Source organism: Thermothielavioides terrestris, chromosome 2 (genome assembly GCF_000226115.1).
Source record: "Thermothielavioides terrestris NRRL 8126 chromosome 2, complete sequence".
Classification (NCBI taxonomy): domain Eukaryota; kingdom Fungi; phylum Ascomycota; class Sordariomycetes; order Sordariales; family Chaetomiaceae; genus Thermothielavioides; species Thermothielavioides terrestris.
Window position 1 is genome coordinate 6,409,666 of NC_016458.1, and position 21,511 is coordinate 6,431,176.

At 58.8% G+C, this 21,511-nt stretch overlaps 10 protein-coding genes across 10 annotated transcripts; 6 read left to right on the plus strand and 4 right to left on the minus strand.

Annotated features, from left to right (window-relative positions):
- Positions 1 to 170: 170 nt before the first annotated feature.
- THITE_2114858 (uncharacterized protein) lies at positions 171 to 2,101 on the minus strand. Its single transcript, XM_003652924.1, has 4 exons — positions 1,796 to 2,101; positions 770 to 1,647; positions 510 to 715; positions 171 to 444 (listed from the first exon to the last, which is right to left on the minus strand). The coding sequence occupies exons 1-4, from the start codon at positions 1,907 to 1,909 to the stop codon at positions 266 to 268; spliced, it is 1,377 nt and encodes a 458-aa protein (XP_003652972.1). The 5' UTR covers positions 1,910 to 2,101; the 3' UTR covers positions 171 to 265.
- Positions 2,102 to 2,187: 86 nt separating this feature from the next.
- THITE_2114861 (uncharacterized protein) lies at positions 2,188 to 3,365 on the plus strand. The gene is made up of 3 exons (XM_003652925.1): positions 2,188 to 2,500; positions 2,596 to 2,740; positions 2,794 to 3,365. The coding sequence occupies exons 1-3, from the start codon at positions 2,357 to 2,359 to the stop codon at positions 3,063 to 3,065; spliced, it is 561 nt and encodes a 186-aa protein (XP_003652973.1). The 5' UTR covers positions 2,188 to 2,356; the 3' UTR covers positions 3,066 to 3,365.
- Positions 3,366 to 4,656, minus strand: THITE_2114863 (uncharacterized protein). Its single transcript, XM_003652926.1, has one exon. It carries the CDS (start codon positions 4,368 to 4,370, stop codon positions 3,702 to 3,704), a length of 669 nt encoding a protein of 222 aa, XP_003652974.1. The 5' UTR covers positions 4,371 to 4,656; the 3' UTR covers positions 3,366 to 3,701.
- A 1-nt stretch (position 4,657) lies between these two features.
- Positions 4,658 to 5,764, minus strand: THITE_2114864 (uncharacterized protein). The gene has a single exon (XM_003652927.1). The coding sequence runs from the start codon at positions 5,533 to 5,535 to the stop codon at positions 5,026 to 5,028; it is 510 nt and encodes a 169-aa protein (XP_003652975.1). The 5' UTR covers positions 5,536 to 5,764; the 3' UTR covers positions 4,658 to 5,025.
- Positions 5,765 to 6,897: 1,133 nt separating this feature from the next.
- On the plus strand, positions 6,898 to 8,031 carry THITE_2088123 (uncharacterized protein; the record flags this gene model as incomplete). Its single annotated transcript, XM_003652928.1, has 1 exon — positions 6,898 to 8,031. The coding sequence occupies one exon, from the start codon at positions 6,898 to 6,900 to the stop codon at positions 8,029 to 8,031; it is 1,134 nt and encodes a 377-aa protein (XP_003652976.1).
- Positions 8,032 to 9,925: 1,894 nt separating this feature from the next.
- THITE_2114865 (uncharacterized protein) lies at positions 9,926 to 13,317 on the plus strand. The gene has a single exon (XM_003652929.1). The coding sequence runs from the start codon at positions 10,421 to 10,423 to the stop codon at positions 12,965 to 12,967; it is 2,547 nt and encodes an 848-aa protein (XP_003652977.1). The 5' UTR covers positions 9,926 to 10,420; the 3' UTR covers positions 12,968 to 13,317.
- On the minus strand, positions 13,318 to 15,258 carry THITE_2114866 (uncharacterized protein). The gene is made up of 2 exons (XM_003652930.1): positions 14,712 to 15,258; positions 13,318 to 14,633 (listed from the first exon to the last, which is right to left on the minus strand). The coding sequence occupies exons 1-2, from the start codon at positions 15,045 to 15,047 to the stop codon at positions 13,668 to 13,670; spliced, it is 1,302 nt and encodes a 433-aa protein (XP_003652978.1). The 5' UTR covers positions 15,048 to 15,258; the 3' UTR covers positions 13,318 to 13,667.
- A 135-nt stretch (positions 15,259 to 15,393) lies between these two features.
- Positions 15,394 to 16,897, plus strand: THITE_2114867 (uncharacterized protein). The gene has a single exon (XM_003652931.1). It carries the CDS (start codon positions 15,544 to 15,546, stop codon positions 16,600 to 16,602), a length of 1,059 nt encoding a protein of 352 aa, XP_003652979.1. The 5' UTR covers positions 15,394 to 15,543; the 3' UTR covers positions 16,603 to 16,897.
- Positions 16,898 to 17,208: 311 nt separating this feature from the next.
- Positions 17,209 to 18,272, plus strand: THITE_2114870 (uncharacterized protein). The gene is made up of 3 exons (XM_003652932.1): positions 17,209 to 17,791; positions 17,874 to 18,035; positions 18,099 to 18,272. Exons 1-3 carry the CDS (start codon positions 17,292 to 17,294, stop codon positions 18,151 to 18,153), a joined length of 717 nt encoding a protein of 238 aa, XP_003652980.1. The 5' UTR covers positions 17,209 to 17,291; the 3' UTR covers positions 18,154 to 18,272.
- Positions 18,273 to 18,710: 438 nt separating this feature from the next.
- Positions 18,711 to 20,649, plus strand: THITE_2114872 (uncharacterized protein). Its single transcript, XM_003652933.1, has 4 exons — positions 18,711 to 19,254; positions 19,326 to 19,741; positions 19,806 to 20,440; positions 20,510 to 20,649. The coding sequence occupies exons 1-4, from the start codon at positions 18,944 to 18,946 to the stop codon at positions 20,528 to 20,530; spliced, it is 1,383 nt and encodes a 460-aa protein (XP_003652981.1). The 5' UTR covers positions 18,711 to 18,943; the 3' UTR covers positions 20,531 to 20,649.
- Positions 20,650 to 21,511: the final 862 nt, after the last annotated feature.

A 21,511-nucleotide genomic window follows, 5' to 3' on the forward strand; every position in this document is an offset into this window, starting at 1 on the left:
GCTTCTCATATGGTCTCTGTTCTTTTTTTGGGATTTGGAAGGACATCAGCGCTGCATATTGCTTCGGGGATATTGATGACCTGGAAATCGGAACACATGCACACCTGTCACTCGAGATCGAGATTTGGGACGGAAAGGAAGCAAACGCACTTGGGCATAAGCGAGGAATTGAGTTGATAGCGCGGCCGAGAACTGGTAGACCTCCCGGGTCCGTTGCGCCACAGTTTCATTGCACAAGCTGAGAGGGTAGTGGTCGGTGTCGTATCTAAGGCGCGTTATCTGATGTTCCTTCCACGGGCTCGAACCTGTTGAAGTAGGCCTTGCGGAAGGGGTTCAGCTCGTCGGCCGTCTTGCCGACTGCTTTTGTCTCCTCCCGCGCCTTCATCGCCTCCCGGTCGACCTCTGCGTCGGGGATGCGGCGGTAAGTTATGAGCCGACGCGACCCTGGTGTTTCGGTCAGCCACATCGTCATTACCCGTAAGAATGAGTCGATGGGTTGGGGCTCATGCATTTGTTGAACGTTTGCGTGCAGACGGAGACGATTTCGAGGTACGGGTGTGTCGGCACCGGTATCTCTTGGCTCTTGTCGTTCGCTGTGGGCATCCAGAAGGACAGTCGGCCGTTGTCGACCAGCGTCTGGGCGGAAAATTGCAGGATACTATCCAACATGGCCAGGAAGCTGTATGGTTTTCTCGGGGGGACAAAGTCAGGATTTCTGAGGGGTCTAGTCAGTACATACTTCCACGCATCAGCACGGAGAGATACTCACTTGTACATCTCTTTGCCCTTGGATATTACCCAGGGGCTCCTCTCGGAATCGCGTACCCCTAGCACCATCAAGCCTTCTCGGACACCGTATGGCGGATCGCAAACGATTCCATCAAACAGCCTTCCCGTGACACCGTCTCCATCATACCGCAGCTCAACCCGCCGAATCGGCGAGTTGGTCAAGTCCGCCGTGAACATCCCCCCCAGCCCAGGAAGCAACCCGTACTGCTCAAAGTTACCCCTCAGCGTCCTTTTCTTCCCATCGCCCCGCATGCTCCGCCCATCAATATCGCTCCCAAAGGTCACAGCCCCAAACTGCGCGCAAGCGATAGGGAAGCTTCCCGTCCCCACAAACGGATCATACATGATCTTCCCCGGCGCCGCCAGCGCCAGGTTCGCCGTTACCAGAGCCAGCTCGGAGTCCATCGACGTGGTGCTGATATACCGCCGCTTCTTCAGATCCAGCTTCTTGGGCAGATCCCTCGCCCCGCTCCCCAGGTACCGCCCAAAGTAGTAGTACTTCGGATCCGGGATGCCGAGCGGCGTCGAGTTGAACTCCCAGTCCTCGAACAGGACGAACTCCTCGTCCGGCCGGCGCATCTGGATGGGGCCGGCGAAGCCCAGGTAGGCGAACGAGTTGATGATGCGCACCTTGTCGTCGGCCGAGCGCGAGCCCTGGTACGAGTCGATGGTGAACTTGAAGGAGCAGGTCATGTATTTGGACCAGAGATGCGCGGTCGTGCGGCGCACGGCGTCGTGCACCGCCGCCAGGTCCGGTCCGGATCCCCACAGCTCGTGGATTGACATGGCGAGGATCGAGCGCCGGATGAGCCGGGTCGCGGCATCTTCCGAGGGGAGGTGTACTACGCAGAAAGGGGACTGCAGAGGCGGGGTTTAGAAAGGGGGCGGTTGTGGTTGTTGACGCTGTTTAGGGGGGCGGGGCAATGGAGGGGTTGAAGGAAATTATCCAGAACAAGGAATGGAGTTCGGTCCCTTTTTCGCTGGTGTCGAATAGTGATGGACTTACCTCGAGGCTGTATGAAACCACTTTCAAGTCGATTCCCTCGACCAGAGCCAGGGCCTCGATCTCGGGGAGACGGAAAGTCTCATGAGACTGAGAAAAGCGGATGAGGTAGTCCATCTTCTCTGTTTTCCCTGGAACCACCGATGTCTGCTGGTCCTGTCAAAACTGTCCAAACCAAGACTCTTATTCCAAAGCCCATCCTTTGACGGATTGGTTGACAATCAGGATTATGACTTTTGAGAACTGTCAAGATCTTTGTTTGACTCAAGGCCTGAAAGGGTCAAGTTCGCTTTGAAATGAACGAGGTCGTGCGCCTGATCAAGCCCACAGCGGGTGACTGTAGGCGGTACAGGGCAGACCATCTCTGTTTTCAACCAATCAGAGCTGCGCCCCATCTCGCTGCACCCCATGATGGATCCATCCCTCTGCGACTTGAGATTTGCCCTGCAGCTGCAAGCCCACTCAGCTTCAACTGAAGTAACCTACCTAAACATCGGGTGCGAAAGAACTGGCTCCCGGCTTCGCAACGAGAACAGCAATTCCTGCCCAGGGGACATCGCAAAAATGTTATCCTTCAGCCCCCCCGCTGTGTATCAAGCCTCCAAATGCTACGTCACGCACGGGGTAATGGGTCACCTGGACCCCAAACAGTTGCCTTCCAAATCGAAACCATGGGCGGCACTTATTGGCCAAGACTTTGTTTACAGAGTGAGTATCAACACCCTACTCATGTTCTGTGCACTGCTTGCCAGTTTCTGTTCTTTGTATTGGTCAAAAGCTTCAAGTCAGACTAACTCGGATAGGCCGACCTGATTCTCCCCCAGGAAGTGAGCCAAATGGTGCAAGAAAAACTGCTCGGGAACAAGCCAGCCCCTGAGTTCAAACGAGTAGTCATGTCACTTCACGACATTCTCTCCGGCCAGTTTTTCTCAGAGTACATTAAGAAAGGTAACCACCAAGCTGTTTCGGTTTTTAGAGCATGGCGAACTGACGCACAAAAGGAAACGTTCTGATGCTCTCCGAAGGCAGGAGAGGCATCGACAATGTCTTTGCTCTAAGAAGCGGCACGCTTACCATGTTTCTGGACAAGGAAGCGTACGAGCGTGCAGGGCTAGTTGGGAAACCTCACGGGGTAAAAGGGAAGCGCGGCCTGAAACCCCGCTGGAGTATGTGTCCTGCCATGTCGGCAACTCCTATGATCGTCGCTGACGAGTCCAGTCGTCGAGTACGATCTGACCGCGCCCTCCATGTTCCCCGGAAAGAAGGGGTTTGACAGGTTGATTTATGCCAGCAAAAACGCACTTGCTGAGCCCATGACCTGGCTATTCTGTAACATCTCGTCCACAAGTAAGTAGCACCCAGTTGGCACTATGACTTCTGCTAACGGGCGTAGCCCCTGATCCAGACCCCTTATCACAGCACTTCCCCACCAACTACACCTCCAACCCGGGCGTCGTCCCGGGCATTGACGTCTTGATGCCGAAGCTGGCCCCGAGCCTCGACCCTCTTGCGCCCGGCGCTAGGCAAGCGTTCGAGGACTTCTCAACAGAGTTGTATGAGTGGCTGTCCCTCGTCCGGCTTCAAAGTCCTCGGATCCAGGTCGGCGATCAGATCGACCCATACCTCTCCCGCTACCAGGTTCCCGAAGGCGGGGACAAGGGCAAGGTTTGCAAAATCAGCTGGCAGGGCTTTTTCGCCCCATCGTGGTCGCGGCAGACCCTGGTCGACATCATCACGATCCTCCCACCCAAGGCGTGGTTCTCGTTCAGCACGACGACCTTCTCCAAGGGCCTGGCCGGCGACAACAACGAATGCACGATCCTCCGGCTCCCGAACTCATCAGGCGAATACCTCATGTGGGAGGTGAAGGCGCATGAATAAACGAGGCCAGAGTTTCCGAACCCTCAAATCAATCTTGCCTCGGCCGGACACTCCGCTCATCACTGAACCCCTGCCCACTGATCGCCTCCTCGACCAGCCGCCTCAGCTCGGCCTGGCCCTCAGGCGTCTGGAAGTCCTCCCTCGCCGCAAGCTCCTCTATCCTCCGCCGGAACTCCGGATCCGGCGGCTGCTCGCCCGCCTCCGCCTCGTCCATCGTACGCATCGTAACCTTCAACCCCTCGGGAGGCGGCGGCAGCCCGGTCTCGACGGCGCCGTTCTCCTTGCCATTGGCGGCGCCCGCAGACCCGGCAGACCGGGCGGCCTCGGTCTCCAGACTGCGCAGATACTCCGCCACGGCGGGCCACTCGGCCTCAGCCTCGATCTTCTCGCGCGCCGTCAGGCCGTCGGCGTTGCGCAGCGCGGCGTCCAGCCCGAGCTCGCCGACCAGCGCGCGCGCCGCCTCGACCGTCTCCACCACGAACAGCGCCGTCTCGCCGTCCTCGTCCCGCAGGTCCACCGGCGCGCCGAACTCGCGCACCAGCGCCCGCAGCAGGTCCACGTGGTTGTAGCTGGCGGCCGCGTGCACCAGCGAGTAGCCGTGCTCGTCCTGGCCGGCCGCGAGGGAGGGGTTGTCGCGCAGGAGGGCGAGGAGGCCTTGCGGGTTGTCGGCGGCGAGGAGGTACGGGTTAGGCGCCATTTTCCGGGTTCGGGGGGGTTGTTGTTGTTGTTGGGTTGATTTGTAGCGGTGGGTGCGGACGGGAGTTGCTTTGCGAGGAGGACGCGGCGTTCGCTTGGGAACTTGAGGTTGGTGGTTGAACTGGTCACTGATGCTTGGACAAAATTTTGGTGGGGCTTGCTCAATGCCACAGTGCGGTCAAACAAGCAGTGTGTTGCAAACCCCACGGCAGCCCCACTTTCCAATCAGGTATCTTACCAGAGCTCAGTGATCATCAATACCCTACCTAGCTTCTTTCAGCGCGCACTTGCCAAGCAGGGGCCGACCCCAGCAACGAGTCCTGCTCGTCTTTGCAACACCTGCTCTCTCCGAACCAATGCCTGCCGGATTCCCCTTTCTTGCCCGATAAACTCCATCATGCCAAGGATCCACGATAATTGCTCATCAGACAACTCGGGTAGCTGTGCGGTAATGTAGAGCGCCCTCGTCGCAAAGAAGGCGCCGATCCCCTGACCCTCGCGGTCGGCGCTAGGGATCGGTTTCCCATCGACATCGATCTGTCCAAGCATATGCGGAATGCTGGAGCAGATAGAAGCGGCTACCGACTGTATATCGGCTCTCAACTCGGACAGCAAGGTGCCTGAGCTGTTGCCGTGGATCATGGGCACGATCAAGATCAGCCCACGCAGTACCGACAGCCGGGCGAGCCAGTACGCAATCCATATTCCAGCCACGGAGATGCTCGGCAGGACGATGTTGAAGGGGGGAAGGGGTCTTGCTCGGTGAATGCAAGCTTCGGGAGGACCTGATATTTCCACTGGTTTGGCAGGCTCGCTTCCCACTCCCTTAGCTCCTGATGGACGCAAAGCAGTTCGCTGGCGTTTGACATGGCATCGAAGCCGATCGGAGGTATTCGAGGCAAGGCAGCGATGGCGCCGGTGATGGACGTCACTCTGGGTAGCAGGATCTCCTGTAGAGTTGCTGCAGGATCTGCGTATGGCGAGGAGGTGGCTTGCGGAAGAGGAATATCGAGTGTCGGTGATGCTTGTGGACTAATGTTCTGCATCTGGACACTGGCAAGTGCGAGGCGGTCGACCCATTTCTCGCTATCCACTCCGCGAGGGAGGCGTATGCGGAGAATCTCGCGCTGCCCTCGGAGGTGGGGGCTCTTGTCGCCTTCGCCCATGATGACCTGGATGACGACGTGAGTGAGGAACTAGTTCGGATCCACACCTGGCAGGGGGAATGCTATGAGATCCATACGTCGTACTTCCAAAGCAGACACACCGATGACAATACGGCCGGTGATGTCGCCTCGGTGTTGTAACCCAGGGCTTGATGTAGCTTACTGACGGCTTCCCCGTATGCTTCCTGGGCCTTGACAAAGTACCGGCGGCTCGTGTGTTTGGCCTGAGCAAAGACGGCCATGGAGATAGCCTCCACGGAGTGGGTAAGGCACGATGGCTGTTGCTCTGCTCCGTATAGTTGGGGCAAGAACTCCAGGAAGCCTGGAAACCCAGCCACAGAACGTACAACAAAGTGATGAAAGAACCAGCAGACGGCAGCCTGTAACCAATCTGTGGAAATGAGCGACGGAGGCGAGTCGCGAAACGTAAGGGCATTTGCAGCCTCGGTTGTCACCCAAGCCGTGGTGCTATTCTCGGCGCAAAAAACGAGTGTGCTTTGATTTCGATAACCAGGACAGTGACGGCGGGCCCGTAGGCACCGGTGGCAGTATGGCTTGGCTTCATCGCACTATGACAGGTTAGGTATGCGATCCAAAGTGGCCAGACGAATGTAACACGCACCAGTCGAGGGTTCAGAGGTTTACCTTCACTTTCATTCGGATGCAGGAGAGACATCCCCTGCTCTTGAGCCGGCCATCTCGGGGTCCCACTCGCCGGCGCATTGCTCCCTCGCACTCAAGGAGGCCAGCCGATGACAAGTACCACCTAGGAAGATTGCGCGGTATTGAGAGGAGGAGGAAAGGTTTGCCGGTGACTGTCATGGAAACCGGCGTCGCACGTCGCGCGGTGCAGCAACAGCGAGAGCCGGACCCCTCGGAGCGTATAAGAAGTGGCTCGGCTGTTTTGGGGAAAGCGGATCGCGCTTTGCTGCCGAAAAGGGGATCGGCCGATAGGGATCTCGGTGGCACATGGTACTTCTTGCAATTCAACAAAACAGCGAGACGGGGAGCTGGCCGCGCATTCTTTCCCAAGAAGGAAAGAGTCCATATACCGCGACGAGTCCTCATCCACAATAACAGCGGTGACGGGGTCATGATGGCACACAGTTCTATAAGTCCTTCCCGGGGTTCTGGCCGGCTCTCCCTCAGGTTTGTGGTATACCAAGCAGGTCCCAACTCACGGTAGTTCAGGCATTTCCTCAGTTCGGTTGGAATTGAAGTCTTGCAATTGATTTCGAGATGCTCTCTGCTCTCCTCAGTTCACTTCTTTCCCTCCTCTCGTACCTCGTCTGTACTTGCCACGCCTGCGGGCTCAATAGCCTTCGTGACGATGTTCTCCTTGCAGGCATCGACTACCAGCCGATGACGGAGAAAAACATCGCCGACCGGTCGTCCCGCCCTAGCCGACCCAGCAAATTAGCGCTGGCAAATGTGCGTGTTTTCGACGGCACCTCCCTCCGGCCTCCCAGCACGGTGATCATCGACGGTTCCCACATCGGCAATGCAAACACCGATGGCAAGCCGGTTCCCACCTACGACGCCCAGGGAAAGACGCTCCTCCCAGGCCTGATCGACTCGCACGCCCACCCCATGAATGCAGACCACCTCGAGGCCCTCACCCGCTACGGCATAACCACGGCCGTCAACGCCTTCTGCCCCGACCCAGCCTTCTGTACCTCCCTGTTAAACCACCCGGGCCTCACCTCCCTCCTCACAGCCTCCTTCATCGCCACCTCCCCCAACAGCACCCACGCAAAACTCGTCGGTCCTTCCTCCCCCTTGCTGATCCACAACACCAGCCAAATCCCAGAATGGGTCGGCCGGCAGGTCGCCCAGGGCGCCGACTTCATCAAGGTGGTCGGCAGCGCGCCTGGGCCCGGGCTCTTGCAGGCCGCGCAGACGGCGCTGACGGAAGCCGCGCACGCGGCGGGGTGGCGGGTGGTGCTGCACGCGGCGAGCCGCGCGGCGTATGAGCAGGGCCTGGCGGCGGGCGCGGATCAGATCCATCACGCGCCGCTGGATGTGGCTGTGAGCGGAGCGTTGTTGGAGAGTTTTGCGCGGAAAAGGCGCGATGTGGTGGTGTGTCCGACGCTGACCATGATGCGTGCTACGGTGGAGGCGATCGGTGGGAATAAGTTATCGTTTGCAGCGGCCACGGAGACGGTGGCGAGGCTTCATCGGGCGGGGGTGACGATACTTGCTGGCTCGGATGCGAATCTACAGCCGGGGACGCCGGCGCAGGTGCAGTTCGGTAGCAGCCTGCATGATGAGCTTGAAAATCTGGTGGCGGCTGGGCTGTCACCGGTGGAAGCGCTGAATGCGGCGACTGTGCTGCCGGCGAGATACTTTGGGCTGGAGGACCGGGGTGTTGTTCGAGAGGGAATGTTGGCAGATCTGCTGCTTGTGGACGGAGATCCGACGGTCGATATCAGGGCTTCGCGGAACGTTGTTAAGGTTTGGGTACGGGGAGTAGAATTTGATAGTCAACACGCCTGAAGAAGCTGGTTAGACTTCGCCAGAAACAATGCCTTCAACCAGGAGGCTTGTCTTCCCTCCGAGCAACTTGACTTCTGCCATCGAGATGTCGACTCATCGAGATGCCAACTCCTGTCAAGAAAGGATTTGCTTGCATATATAGACCCCTAGCGACACTGAGATGGACGGAGAGGTGTTTTCTAGCAGGGAAACCATGTCTGACTGTTCTGACCCAGAACACTACCAAATGAACCGCAATTGGCTCTGTGGCTCTGCAGGCCCATCTTGACCAAAACCTTAGAGAGTCGCAGCGTTGGCAAGTAAGCCTCTGCATCCTTTCTATTATTTAACCCTTGCCCTCATTCCCATAAGGTATGGCCAGCCAACTCGAATATTTAGGATTATCAATAACAGGAACTGCGACTAACGTCGCGTGCGTGGTAAAAGGCGACTCGAGATGGTCCGAGGCCTATGTATACAAGAATCCGGACTCGATGTTGTCCTTGGACCGTTTCGCTTCCTGTGGTGGTCGATTCTCCCTAAACCCGACACCTCGCTCTGCGAGATGGAGGTCAACAGTTAAGCACGTGTCCAACTATATCGGTTGGTGGATATCTGGCCCAAAACTTCATGGAGACAGCGTGCTCGTCATCCTGTATAGACCCCGAACTGATCAACTTGTCAAACTCCGACGACGTGATCTGCTGGCCGAGGTTTGACACGGCTCTGGCCGTATCGGATGAGCGGAAGGAAGACCATATTTGCGGCCATCATGATGAAGTGAGTTTGGCAAGTACTCTGTCGCCAATGCGGCATCTCCAGGTATGCTGCGCCCTATTCTGATTAACGGACGCCACTTGTACCTTAGGGTTTGTTCCCTGTTTCGGCACCGGACGTTACGCACGGGAACCAATGCAAACACTGCTCCCGGCGTGGCCATGCGGGCAATTCGAATGTTGCGATGATCATGGCCATTGTTGAGATGTTGGAATGACGTATGAAGACCTAGACAAGTCTTGGTTTCAGGCAAACTCTTCTGGCGGTGACAGACGAGGCAATTTCGCTAGGGCCAGCATCACCGTCACGATTCAACATCGCGCCTCGCCAGGAGGGCCATAAAACCTTCTTCAATCTTGTTTTTGAGCTCAGTATACAACAGTCCTTCGGCTGTCCTGTGTTCAATTTAACTTACGAGGAGGCGATCGGTCGGCCCGGGGGGTTGTCGGGGGTATTATCTCCTCCATATATGGCCCCCTCTTTTTCTCCTGGGCACATGTTGAGGTCGAATTAGGGACCTCTCGGCACGCCAACCGGGAGTCTCTGCCAGGAGACTGATGCCTAACTATCTCAACGAAACTATCTCGAAGGAACAGATTGTTCATAGTTAAAAGAATAATGAATTCGATCTTGAACTGTTTGCCCTCATTGTTACCTACGCAGAGCGCACCTGTCAGGGTTGTCTAGGTCTCTCAGCATTTTTCGACAATAGCGGAGTGTGCAATCAGGTCACAACAGCTGGTGATACGAGCCTCCTCGGAAAGTCAGACAGGAACTGTTTAGCAGATAATGATATGACTACCTGGGGGGTGCACAGGCTTATGGCCAGGTAAACGCTTGTCCGGGCGAGGTTCAGTGGACCAGACACAAAGCCCTCGGCGCATATGGACGTTCCCTCAGTCCGGCTTATTCCTCGGTGGACGGTGACTTTACTGTGTACCAGGTATGGAGACAGTCCTTGCTAGGGTGATAACTATTGGGTTTTCAGTGCGGCAGGAATGGATTTGGAAGCTTGGGCCATCACCTCAGTGAGCAAGGGTGTGCACTCAGCTGCTTTCAGCTGCTCTGTGGGGCGTTTACCAACTGGGGAGTTTACCTACCTGACCTGTCATGCCTGTGTTGGCCTTGCCGCTGGTAACTTACGCACACGGCAACAGCAGTGACTCTTACGGCGAGAGCAAGAACCTCCCGTTCTGACTTCCCATTTTCGCTGCTGAGTGGTACCTGCCTGCGCCTGGCGTCATTTTGGCTGGCCCCCAGCCGTTCGAGTCATTCCAGGCTAAGAGAAGGTTCCAATCTGGGGTTCCGAGGAAGCGGCTGCCTTACGGTTCACAGCTTCCTTGGGGCTTTTTATAGGAGACTCAGCTGCATGTTCAAACGACCAGGAGCTCCAGTTTTCGGCACTGCTCGTCCCAGAGCACTAGCAGTGCAGAAATCGGCTCTTTGTTTGCCACTGCATCTCAGCCATCGGGCATCCCATCGTCCTTGGGCAACATTTGCGACGTCCTGTGCTGCATCACTCGCAAGCGCAGCCAGACACCGTCTCCACCTCAAAGCAAGCCCCGCCCCTCACATCACCACCACCTTGCAAGGTTGCTCCATCCACACCACAAATTCACTGCACGCGCCCGCCATGGACAGCACTGGTCAGACGCCTGATCAGGCGCTATTGTCGAGGTACAAGGCCTCGACGGACTACGCCAAACATGCCGACGGAATGCAAGTGCCGTATCGCAGCCAAGATCCCCATGAGATCGCCACCCTCGTCAACGGGCTCGAGGAGTGCAGCAAGAAAGGCAGGAAGAAAGGCGGCTTCTCGGCCAAGAAGACGAAGTATGCTGTTGCTTCGTCGCCGACGGGTATCACGGTTGATTCGTGGCGCTTCCAAGAGTTCGACTACAAGAAGCGTGATCTCCCAACCTACGCCCGCGGCCTGTTCACCACCCGGACCCAACATGGCGTCCCTGAAATCGCCATCCGCGGCTATGACAAGTTCTTCAACATCGACGAAGTGCGCGAAACGTCTTGGAAGCACATCATGGAGAGGACCAAGGGGCCCTATGAGCTGACGCTCAAGGAAAACGGCTGCATCATCTTCATCAGCGGCCTCGAAGACGACACGCTGCTCGTCTGCAGCAAGCACTCGACTGGTGACCGGAGTGATGTGGCCGTCAGCCATGCGAACGTGGGAGAGCAGCACCTCGAGCGGCAGCTGGCCCGGCTCGGCAAGACGAAGGAGGAGCTGGCTCGGGAGCTGAGACGGCGGAATGCCACTGCCGTGGCCGAGCTCTGCGACGACAGCTTCGAGGAGCACATCCTAGCTTACGGGCCAGATAAGGCTGGCCTGTACCTGCACGGCGTCAACATCAACGTCCCGGAGTTCATGACCTACCCTGCCCCACTGGTGCAGAAATTCGCCGAAGACTGGGGCTTCATCAAGACGGGCTTGATCATGATCGACGACATTCATGACGTGAAAGCCTTCCTCGAAGAGGTCGCCAAGACTGGCGCCCATGACGGCCGTGATGTGGAAGGCTTCGTCATTCGGTGCAAAATGACAACCAACCCCGGCGTGGCCCCGTACCAGGACTGGTTCTTCAAGTACAAGTTCGAGGAGCCATACCTGATGTTCCGGCAATGGCGGGAGGCTACCAAGGCACTCATCTCGGGCAAGCCGTTCAAGATCAGGAAGCATGTCAAAATCACCGAGGAGTACCTGCTGTACGCGCGACAGCGCCTCGCTAGCGACAAGGGATTAGGAAAGGCCTACCTCCAGAATCATGGCATCATCAAACTGCGCAACGACTTCCTGGAGTACAAAAATATGAAGGGGTCCGATGCCGCTAACCTCGAGGATACCAGCGACGCCGCGAACGTCACCCGCGATATCATTCTCGTCCCGATCGCGACGATCGGGTGCGGGAAGACCACCATCGGCCTGGCCCTAACCAGCTTGTTTGGTTGGGGCCACATTCAGAACGACAACATCACTGGCGCCAAACGACCTCCGCGATTCACCAAGGCCGTCCTGGACCAGCTCAACGAATTTCCTGCCGTGTTTGCCGACCGGAATAACGCCATGGCGCATGAGCGCAAGCAGTTGATCACGGATGTCAAGCTGCAGCACACGACTGCAAGACTCGTCGCGCTCCACTTCGTGCATCACGACGTCGACGCCATCCGCCAGGTAACGCGAAGCCGAGTGATCGAGCGAGGCGATAATCATCAGACAATCCAGGCGGCCACGGACTTGAACAAAGTCGTCGGCATTATGGAGGGCTTCATCCAGCGTTTTGAGCCGTGCGACCCCGAGAAGGAACCGGACGCCGGCTTCGACGCGGTTATCGACCTCGATCCCACCGCAGGAAGCAGGGAGAACCTCGAGGTCGTCATCAGCGAACTGCATCGCCTGTACCCGAACTTCGTCAAGGAGGTCCCGTCCGCCGAGGACATGGACGCCGCCATCCAAACCGCGCTCGAGAGCTACAAACCGGACGTGCGGCACACCATCCCCGACCGCTCTAACAAGAACAACAAACAGGGTGCGAACAAACAGCAACAACCGCAGCAAGCCGCCGAAAAGCCGCAGAAGAAGAAACCGCTTGAGTACATGTCGGTTGACGTTCCCACCCAGGACGTCATGACGGCCATCGAGAAGACCTTCTCCTCCCCCTCGCTGCCGCCGGCCAAAACCCGCTTCTTCAAGCAGCTGCAAGGCACGCGGCGCGTGCAGGCTAAGTTCCACGTGACGCTGATGCACCGCGCCGCCGCCAAGGAGCACCCGGCGCTGTGGCAGCGCTACACGGCCCTGCAGGAGGCGGAGGGCGCGGCACACCCAGACGGCCGGCTGGGCGAGCTGGACGTGCAGCTGGAGCGCGTCGTGTTCGACGACCGCATCATGGCCATCGTCGTGCGCCTCGTGCCCGCGCACCCGGAGGACGAGAACGTGCAAGACCCAGACCGGCCCGACTTACCCCCGCAGCCCAAGTGGGAGTGTGTCAACCGCGTCGCGCACATCACCGTCGGCACGCGCGACGACGGCGTCAAGCCCAAGGAGAGCAACGACCTGCTGGCGCGGTGGCTGGAGCAGGGCAGCGGCGAGGAGACGGGCATTGGGGAGGTGTTGATCGAGGGCAAGCCTCTGCTGAAGGGCGTCGTCAGGGGTGTGCTGTCGAGATAGGATGGTCACGGACACCCGCTGGATGGCGTGGGTCAGGAAGGTGAAGGGAAGAAGAAGGGAACGGTCCCGTCGAAGCCCGCGTCGCAGCCCACGTCGAAGCCCACGTCGAAGCCCACGTCGAAGCCCACGTCGAAGCCCACGTCGAAGCCCACGTCGCAGCCCACGTCGCAGCCCACGTCGAAGCCCACGTCGAAGCCCACGTCGAAGCCCACGTCGAAGCCCACGTCGCAGCCCACGTCGCAGCCCACGTCGCAGCCCACGTCGCAGCCCACGTCGAAGCGCGCGTTGAAGCGCAAACGGCAGAGACTCAGGGCCAGATTGAAGAGACTGAATGGTGGCGGCGGGGTTTAGTGGGCACCCAATTGGTGGTGGGTTGCTAGTTGGGGGTTGTATTGGAATGCGCTCACTTGGGGTTTACTCGTCGGGGCTCCAAGAGTGCCACACCCGACTACCCGCCATCGCTAGCCGTTCTGCCTGGTCCGAGGAAGAGAAAATCCCCTATCAGAGTTGTAGGCTTTTGTTTTAGTTAGACGAGAAATGTTTAACTACAAACGTTTTCGTACTTCTTTTTTCCTTGCTGCGGCTTCTCCAACACACCGCGGCCCTCCTGCCCCCACCCCTCTCTCACCTTCCACCCAAGCAGTTTTAGACTCAGAATGCAGATCAACAGGTAGTTATCTAGCCAACAACCACGCTGCGGCTAGCGGTCAGTGAAGGTGTTCGTAACCTCCACAAACTTGGCCCACTGCCGGGCCGCCTCGCCGCTGCGGATCGCCCAGCGTGCCCGCCTGACGCCCTCCTTCCAGCGCCCGCCGCCGGGCCCGCGCTCCTTGATCACGACCCCGTCGTCGCCGGGCCCCATATCGCTCGTGTCGGCGTCGCAGATGCCCGACACGACGAACAGCGCGGCGGTGTTGATCAGCACGAAGTGCAGGATCGGGTCGTCGTCGGGCACCGCGCCGTCCAGGATGCGGCGCAGGATCGCCGCGTTCTCGGCCGGCTCCTTGCCCGGCGAGACGTCGGCCAGCGGGTGCGCCGGCAGGCCGAAGTGGCGCGGGTGCAGCAGGAAGTGCTCCGTCACCGTCGCGGACGGGTCCGACGGGTCCGGCCGGATCCGCCAGCACAGCGTGTCGCCCGCGCAGCTGATCTCGTCCAGCTCCTCGTCGCCGCAGACGACCAGGGCCTTGCGCGCGCCCGCCAGCTGCAGCGCGCGCGCAAACGCCGGCCCGATGTCCTTGCGCGCCACGCCGATCATGCGCGCTTCGAGCAGCGGAGGGGGGCGGGAGCCGCTCCCCCCCGGGGAGCCGGCGTCGTCGTCGTGCAGGTCGGTCGGGTTGGCCAGCGGCCCGACGAGGTTGAAGATGGTGCGCCAGGGGAGTTCCCGCCGGATCGGGGCGACGTAGCGCATGCCGGGGTGGAAGACGGGCGCAAAGAGGAAGCCGTAGTTGGTGTGGGAGTAGAGCTCGGCGATGGTGTCGGGGCGGATGCGGGCTATTTGTGGCGGGCGCGGCTCCATGCAGTTGAGGAGGTCGGCAGAGCCGGACTTGGAGGTCGAGGCCTTGTTGCCGTGCTTGGCGATGAAGAGGAGGCTGGAGGCGAGGATCGAGGCGGTCGTGCTGATGTTGAAGGTGTTGTGCGAGTCCCCTCCAGTGCCAACAATGTCAACCTGGGCAAGCAACGGGATTAGCTACCCCTGACTGGCGGGAAACAAAGGGCGGAAGGGAGTGGAAGGGGAGGGAGTTACCAGGCCACCCTCGTATCCGCCTTCCTTCCTGCGCCTTCCCTCGATAACAGCACGAAGGGCTGACTGGTCGATCTTCGCGGCCGCCTTCAGCATGCATTGTGCCGTCTTAGCCAGCACCTCAGCTTGGCGGTCGAGGCCGGTGAAGTGTAGGCACATGAGGAGGGCGCCGGCCTGTGCATCGGAGACCTGGTTGGTGAAGAAGTACGATATGGCCTCGGCAATCTGGTCTGGCGAGACGGGGTCTGGGTGCCCTAGCGGCCAGAGTCTCGCGAGCAGCGGCTTGAGGTCAACGGGCGGGAGCTCCCTGACCCCGGCGGGGTCTCGGGCGCCCGACATCGCTACGCCTACGCAATCAAGGGCGTTGTTGGAGAGTGAATTTGATCCGCCGGGCTAGACAGCGTCCTAGCTAACCGGGAAAAAGTAGTTGAATGCTATCAGTCTCCTGAAATGCTTGTCGCGAATGTTGTCCGGAGGTTGACTCATTTTGGAATCTCGCGAAGTTAGTGTGCGGAAGCTCTTTGAGCCGCCTGCACCTCCAGAGTTGCCCCGCGGTCGCTGCTCCGTAAGGTACCTGGGAGGCTATGGTGGGGGTTGATGCAGGGATCTACGGCGAAACGTTCCTGGTCCTTGGCAGAATTCAGGCGGTGAAGCTCGCATGGCTAGACATGGCCCGTGGCCCCTGCGCGTTCAATTGGCGCCGCCAAAATTTCGGTTTCATGAGGATCGTGAACATCAAGGTATCCGGCGAGAGCCAGCTGTCGTTGGGTCAGGTCAGTACATGCATTCCGTTAGCGGGCGATTGCTTTCCGTCCCTAACACGTTTTTTCGCAGAATGCCTCCTCCAAGATTACGATGCGCCGGCGTTCGCTGCCCAAGCGCGGCGACTAGCCTCACCAGGACCGCGAGTCCGTCCGCGGCACTCATCCTCTCCTCGACACTGGCATCCGGAGCGTCGGCAAGACAGTACGCGACAGCGGCCGCCGCTTCAAAGTCATCAAGGTTTCAGCTGCCGCCCGACTACGTTCCTCCGACCAAACCCCCTACAGCCCGCCCGTCCGACACACGCAAAGCTCAGCTCTTGCGAACCTACACCTCCCTCCTCCGATCCACGCCCCTGCTCCTCCTTTTCCAACACAACAACCTCACTGCGGTAGAATGGGCTGCTGTCAGGCGGGAGTTAAGGGCTGCTCTCGCCAACGTCTCCACCCCCGGCACCGAGTCGGCCGACATCGCGTCCCATACGCAGCTGCAGGTCATCCGCACCCGCATTTTTGACGTCGCCCTCAAGATTGTCGAATTCCACGATCCCTCCAAAGTTGCTCCGACGACTGTATCGGCGCTGAATGGGGAGAAAATCAAAGTGGTGTATAACCACGACTTGTCCAAGGCAGCCGACGAGGCGGTCAAGGCTGCAACCAAGGGCGACGCGCCACTACCTGAGTCGTCCGTGTACGCTCAGCTTTCGCCCCTGCTTGTTGGGCCGCTGGCAACGCTCAGTTTCCCGGCTGTGTCGCCGGCGCACCTAGCCGCTGCGCTGAGCGTGCTTTGCCCGAGCCCACCGGCGTTCCCGCCACCGAGCAAGAAGAAGAGCCCTGGGTACTACGACCCCATCGCTCAGAGCGGGCTCCAAAAACTCCTGCTGGTTGGTGGGCGGATCGAGGATAAGGTGTTTGACTTTGACGGAGTCAAGTGGGTTGCTGGAATCGAGGGTGGCTTGGACACCCTGCGTGCACAGCTCGTCCACATGCTCCAGACCGCTGGGCTCGGCCTCACGAGCGCGCTCGAGGGTGCGGGCAAGAGTCTCTGGCTCACGCTGGAGAGCCGTCGGAGCGTTTTGGAAGAGGAGCAGAACGGTGGGAAGAAAGAAGGCGAGAAGGAGGGAAGTTCATGAGGAAGGGTCCTTGACCTGTCGAACACGCCGCATACAGCGTGGTATTCGACGGACGTCGCATTTGCCGGAGTTGCGATATGCAGGTTTGTAGATTATGTATGTTGTATCGAATATAAATGTACAAGTTCAGTCAAGATCGCAAACAACCTGGAAGGCAGTAAGATGTTCAGGCATGGGTGGTTGAGTGTATGAAGTACAGTGCACATGCATGTCGGCAAACAGTGGGTGGACAAGCCCCGCAAGGGAAGTCCCGTTCATGCAGCTACCCCCCAGCTCGCGGCTAAACTTGGTGCCCCCCCTCGCGTCATCTTCGACCTTCCTCTCCAGACCCTGAGGCTCCGTCACCACCAAGGCCACCCAGCTTCAGGAAAGCGTGCCAGGCGTCGAGCGACGGGTTGTTATGTGGTACCGCCGTGCTCGATAATTGACCACCACTCGTCTCGACAACAGCGTCAAACCCACCATATTTCCATTGCTAGGCTCGGCGGCGCATCTGTCCAGCGTTTCCCGATAACGAACTAAGCGCGACCAAGTCTTGGACTCCAATCATCCTTCAACAGGACCTCAAGACACGCCTTTACTCACGCGCCGCTTGTCTCTCGAGCCTCACCAACCAAACCACCGTACAAACCAGAAAAACCCACGTCTCGTCTCCCCTCTCCCAGCCGGAAATCAAAAGAAAAAGAACAATGGATTTCGCCCCCTACCAGTCCTCCCCGCCGGAGCACGCCCGCTCGCCCACCCACAGCGCCGCCGCCTCGCCGCGCACCTCGCTCGAGAACAGCAGCAACGGCCGGCGCGCCGGCGCCTACTCCCCCGCCACCGGCCACTACTACCAGCACCGGCAGTCGCGCTTCTCGCCGCCGCCGCTGCAGCACCCGCAGCCGCAGCGCGCGTGGTCCGGCGAGACCGTCGGCAGGTACCAGAGCCCCGTGCCAGGGCAGGCGGATGGTCATGGTGGTGGAAGTGGGGCATGGGGGGATGGGACGGCTGTCGGTGGAGGAGGTGGGGGAGGGGCCAGGGTGGGCGACTACTTCGGCGCGCTGGGCGCGCGGGAGGGGATGGTGTCCGAGTTCGATACCAGCTTGGGGCTGCGGCTGGACTACGAGGCGTGTCTGGCGTACCTGGCGGTGCCGCCGGTCGGGGCGATATTGTTGTTGATTCTGGAGCGGAAGAGCGATTATGTGAGGTGAGTTACGCATCAAACGTTGGACCGGCGGAGGGGGGCGATTCGGTGGTGGAGATGTTGTGGACTGACACCGGCGTCGCAGGTTCCATGCGTGGCAGTCCAGCCTGCTCTTTACGGCGCTGTTTGTCGTTCATCTGCTGTTTTCGTGGTCCACGTTCCTGAGCTGGTTGTTCTTCCTCGGCGACCTGGCCTTGATAGCCTGGCTGGTGCTGAAGGCGTATAGAGACGCGGATACGTTAGACAGGTCGGTCAGCTCCGGTGCTTCTGTCTGGCTGGCTGCGTCGCCGCTGTTCTGACACTACTGCAGATACGAAGTACCTATTTTTGGGCCGATAGCGAGCAGGATCCTGGACGACGAGTAATGCTTGGGCGGAGGTGGGCGTTTGCTTCTAACAGAGACGGCGTACCGGCGAGGTCATGGCGGTTTTTTCATCGTCGTATAATGTGTATATTTCCGGCGAGGACGGCGTTTGAGTTCTGGAGTTCATACATGGTTTTGGGTCGGTCTCGGTCTGCGAGACCCGGCTCGGCTCACCACAATATAAGGCTGAGGAGAGTGTGACGGCGATGTTCGTATCAGTTAGCTTGCTCGCATCTAATTATTGCCTTCCCTTCTGGCTGGTCACTCGCTTTAAGACCTCACACGGCTCCCGTGTTCTTTTCGCTCCCGCTTGGAATGAATGGTAGAAACCAGCAAGCGGGTGGCTAGCCTTTGAATGCCTGGATACCTTGGCGCCGACACCAACTACCAGGCAGTTAATCGGGCAGTTCCAGGTTGATGTTCGCACTGAGCCAAGCCCCTGGAGGTCAATCAGTCAGCGTTGACGGTCCGCTCTGGTTGGCTGCCGTGCTTGGGTGGGTCCGCCTTGCCTGCTTGGTTACGTCGCGCTTTTGCCTGCAGCGACATCCACTCAGCTGTCAAACAGCCCGGCCGATTCGATTGAGCTCCATCTGCCGCAGCTGCTGCCAAACAACGTCCCACTGCAATTCCCATCATCGCGCCAACCCAGTTACGAGGATCCGTAGCGGTCCAAGCCCAGCGAAGCAGGCAACGCCCATAGCTCACCTATACGTATCCGTTGTCGTCTTTAAATTCATCGCATTTCACTTTTTAGTAAGCCGCCGCCAGCAAGCGCCACACATCTCGTCGCCATGTCAACCCTCGAAGAGCTCGATGACCTCGACCGCCGGGAGCGCGACGACAAGAAAGACAAGAAGGACGATGACAAGCGGAAGCAAGCCAACGGCGAGGGCGATGCCGAGATGAAGGACGCCGAGCAGGAGGAGGACGACGTCCTCGACGCCGAGATTCTCAGCCTCAGCACCGAGGACATCAAGACCCGCCGGCGGTTGCTCGAGAACGACGCCAGGATCATGAAGAGCGAGTTCCAGCGGTTATCACACGAAAAGGCAACCATGGCCGAAAAGATCAAAGAGAACATGGAGAAGATCGCGAATAACCGGTAGGTTACCCCGGGACCTTGCCGTCGCCGCCGCGGCACTGGTCACTCCGCTAACGCTGATCTCTTCGCAGTCAACTTCCATACCTCGTCGGCAATGTTGTCGAGCTTCTAGACCTAGATCCGACGGCCGAGTCGTCCGAAGAAGGCGCCAACATCGACTTGGACGCCACGCGGGTGGGCAAGTCGGCCGTGATCAAGACGTCTACGAGACAAACCATCTTCCTACCGCTGATCGGTCTCGTCGATTCCAGCAAACTGCGGCCCGGCGACCTTATCGGGGTCAACAAAGATTCATACCTTATCTTGGACACGCTACCCGCCGAGTACGATAGTAGAGTCAAGGCCATGGAGGTCGATGAGAAGCCCACGGAGAAGTACACCGATGTCGGTGGCCTCGACAAGCAAATCGAGGAGCTCCTCGAGGCTATCGTATGGCCCATGAAGGAGGCGGACAAGTTCAAGAAGATCGGCATCAAGGCTCCAAAGGGTATGTGCCCGGATCCGTGTCTCAGGCCCCATCCTGCTTGCCTGTGCTAACCTCGCGGCCTCAGGTGCTTTGATGTACGGCCCGCCTGGCACAGGCAAGACGCTCCTTGCCAGGGCCTGCGCGGCCCAAACCGACGCAACATTCCTCAAACTTGCCGGCCCACAACTGGTTCAGATGTTCATAGGAGACGGTGCCAAGCTTGTTCGTGATTGTTTCGCGCTGGCTAAGGAGAAAGCCCCGGCGATCATCTTTATCGACGAGCTGGATGCCGTCGGTACCAAGCGGTTCGACAGCGAGAAGAGCGGTGATCGTGAGGTGCAGCGGACCATGTTGGAGCTGCTCAACCAACTGGACGGCTTCGCGTCGGATGACCGGATCAAGGTCATCGCCGCCACGAACCGTGTCGACGTGCTGGACCCCGCCCTGCTCCGATCTGGCCGTCTCGACCGCAAGATCGAGTTTCCCCTCCCCAACGAGGAAGCCCGCGCCCAGATTCTCAGGATCCACTCGCGCAAGATGAAGGTCGACCCGGGGGTCAACTGGGGCGAGCTGGCGCGCAGCACCGACGAGTTCGGCGGCGCCATGCTCAAGGCTGTGTGCGTCGAGGCCGGGATGATCGCCCTGCGCATGGGCAAGAACAAAATCGGGCACGAGCACTACGTCGATGCCATCGCTGAGGTACAGGCGAAGAAGAAGGATGTAAGTATCCCGTTTCCTCTCTCGTTACTAGCACAGGTTGCAGGTTTCCGACGCTGACTATTTGTATAGACGGTCAACTTCTACGCTTAAACATGGTCATGGCCATCAACCCGTTCATCAGGCGTCGGGGAGCACGGCACTGGGCTCGTCCAACGCGGTCCATAGAAGCTAGGATGCTAGGTTGATAGAGCAGGCCGTTTGTGTAATATGATGAAGCGGCAATGGTTGTTTATTGGTTTTGAAAGGACCTTGCACGCTCATTGTCCGTTGCGTTGTTTCCCCTGCTCGCGTTCCGTTTCCTCGACGCGCTTATCCTGGCGCTTGTCTATCAGTAGGACAACACACCCAGACTTGGGGACGTCATTTGGTATGTCACGTCCCAGAACACAGTCCTTCGGTGCCCTTGGCCACGATAATCTGCCTTCCCCGTCAAAGCTGGAAGGTGAGATCGACCCGCCAACACGCGGCACAGCCACGGTCCCAGGAACCTTGCGTTCAGCACCTGGCCGGCCTCGTCAAACCTCATCTATCTTACTATTTTCTCATCGCTCGCGTGCTCTTAGAGATCTTGCCACGAAACCGAGGACTGCGAGGGGAAATCGTGTTTGATTTCCTAGCGGTGTCCCATCCGCGCAGGTATACCACGTGCTCGCTCACCGAAGACTAATAGAAGGGTCGTTCCTTCGGTGCCGCATGCTGTAGCCGAATACTCTCGGTCGTGCATCTAGGGTTGTAATTAAAGGTTCTTGTCCTTGGTCGAGTCCAAGGTTCAGGGGGAGCGGATCTGCCGAGCCACGGACCCGCATTCATGGGAGACAAATATGCGACGCGGGGGTCGGTTTCGGATTTGGCGGGAACAAGAGACACTTGTCCGTTGATATGTTGAGACGGAAATGACGTGGAATAAGGGACGGGATCGAGGCTGCGGGAGGTGAGGTGATCATGCAGGGTTACACGGGATGCCTTGCAGGACTGAGTCTACTCAGATCGGCCCCCGTCAACCACCACGTCACCCCGTCCGTGACTCACAAGTGCCTCACATTGCGGCAATTTTAAGATCCTAGAGGACGG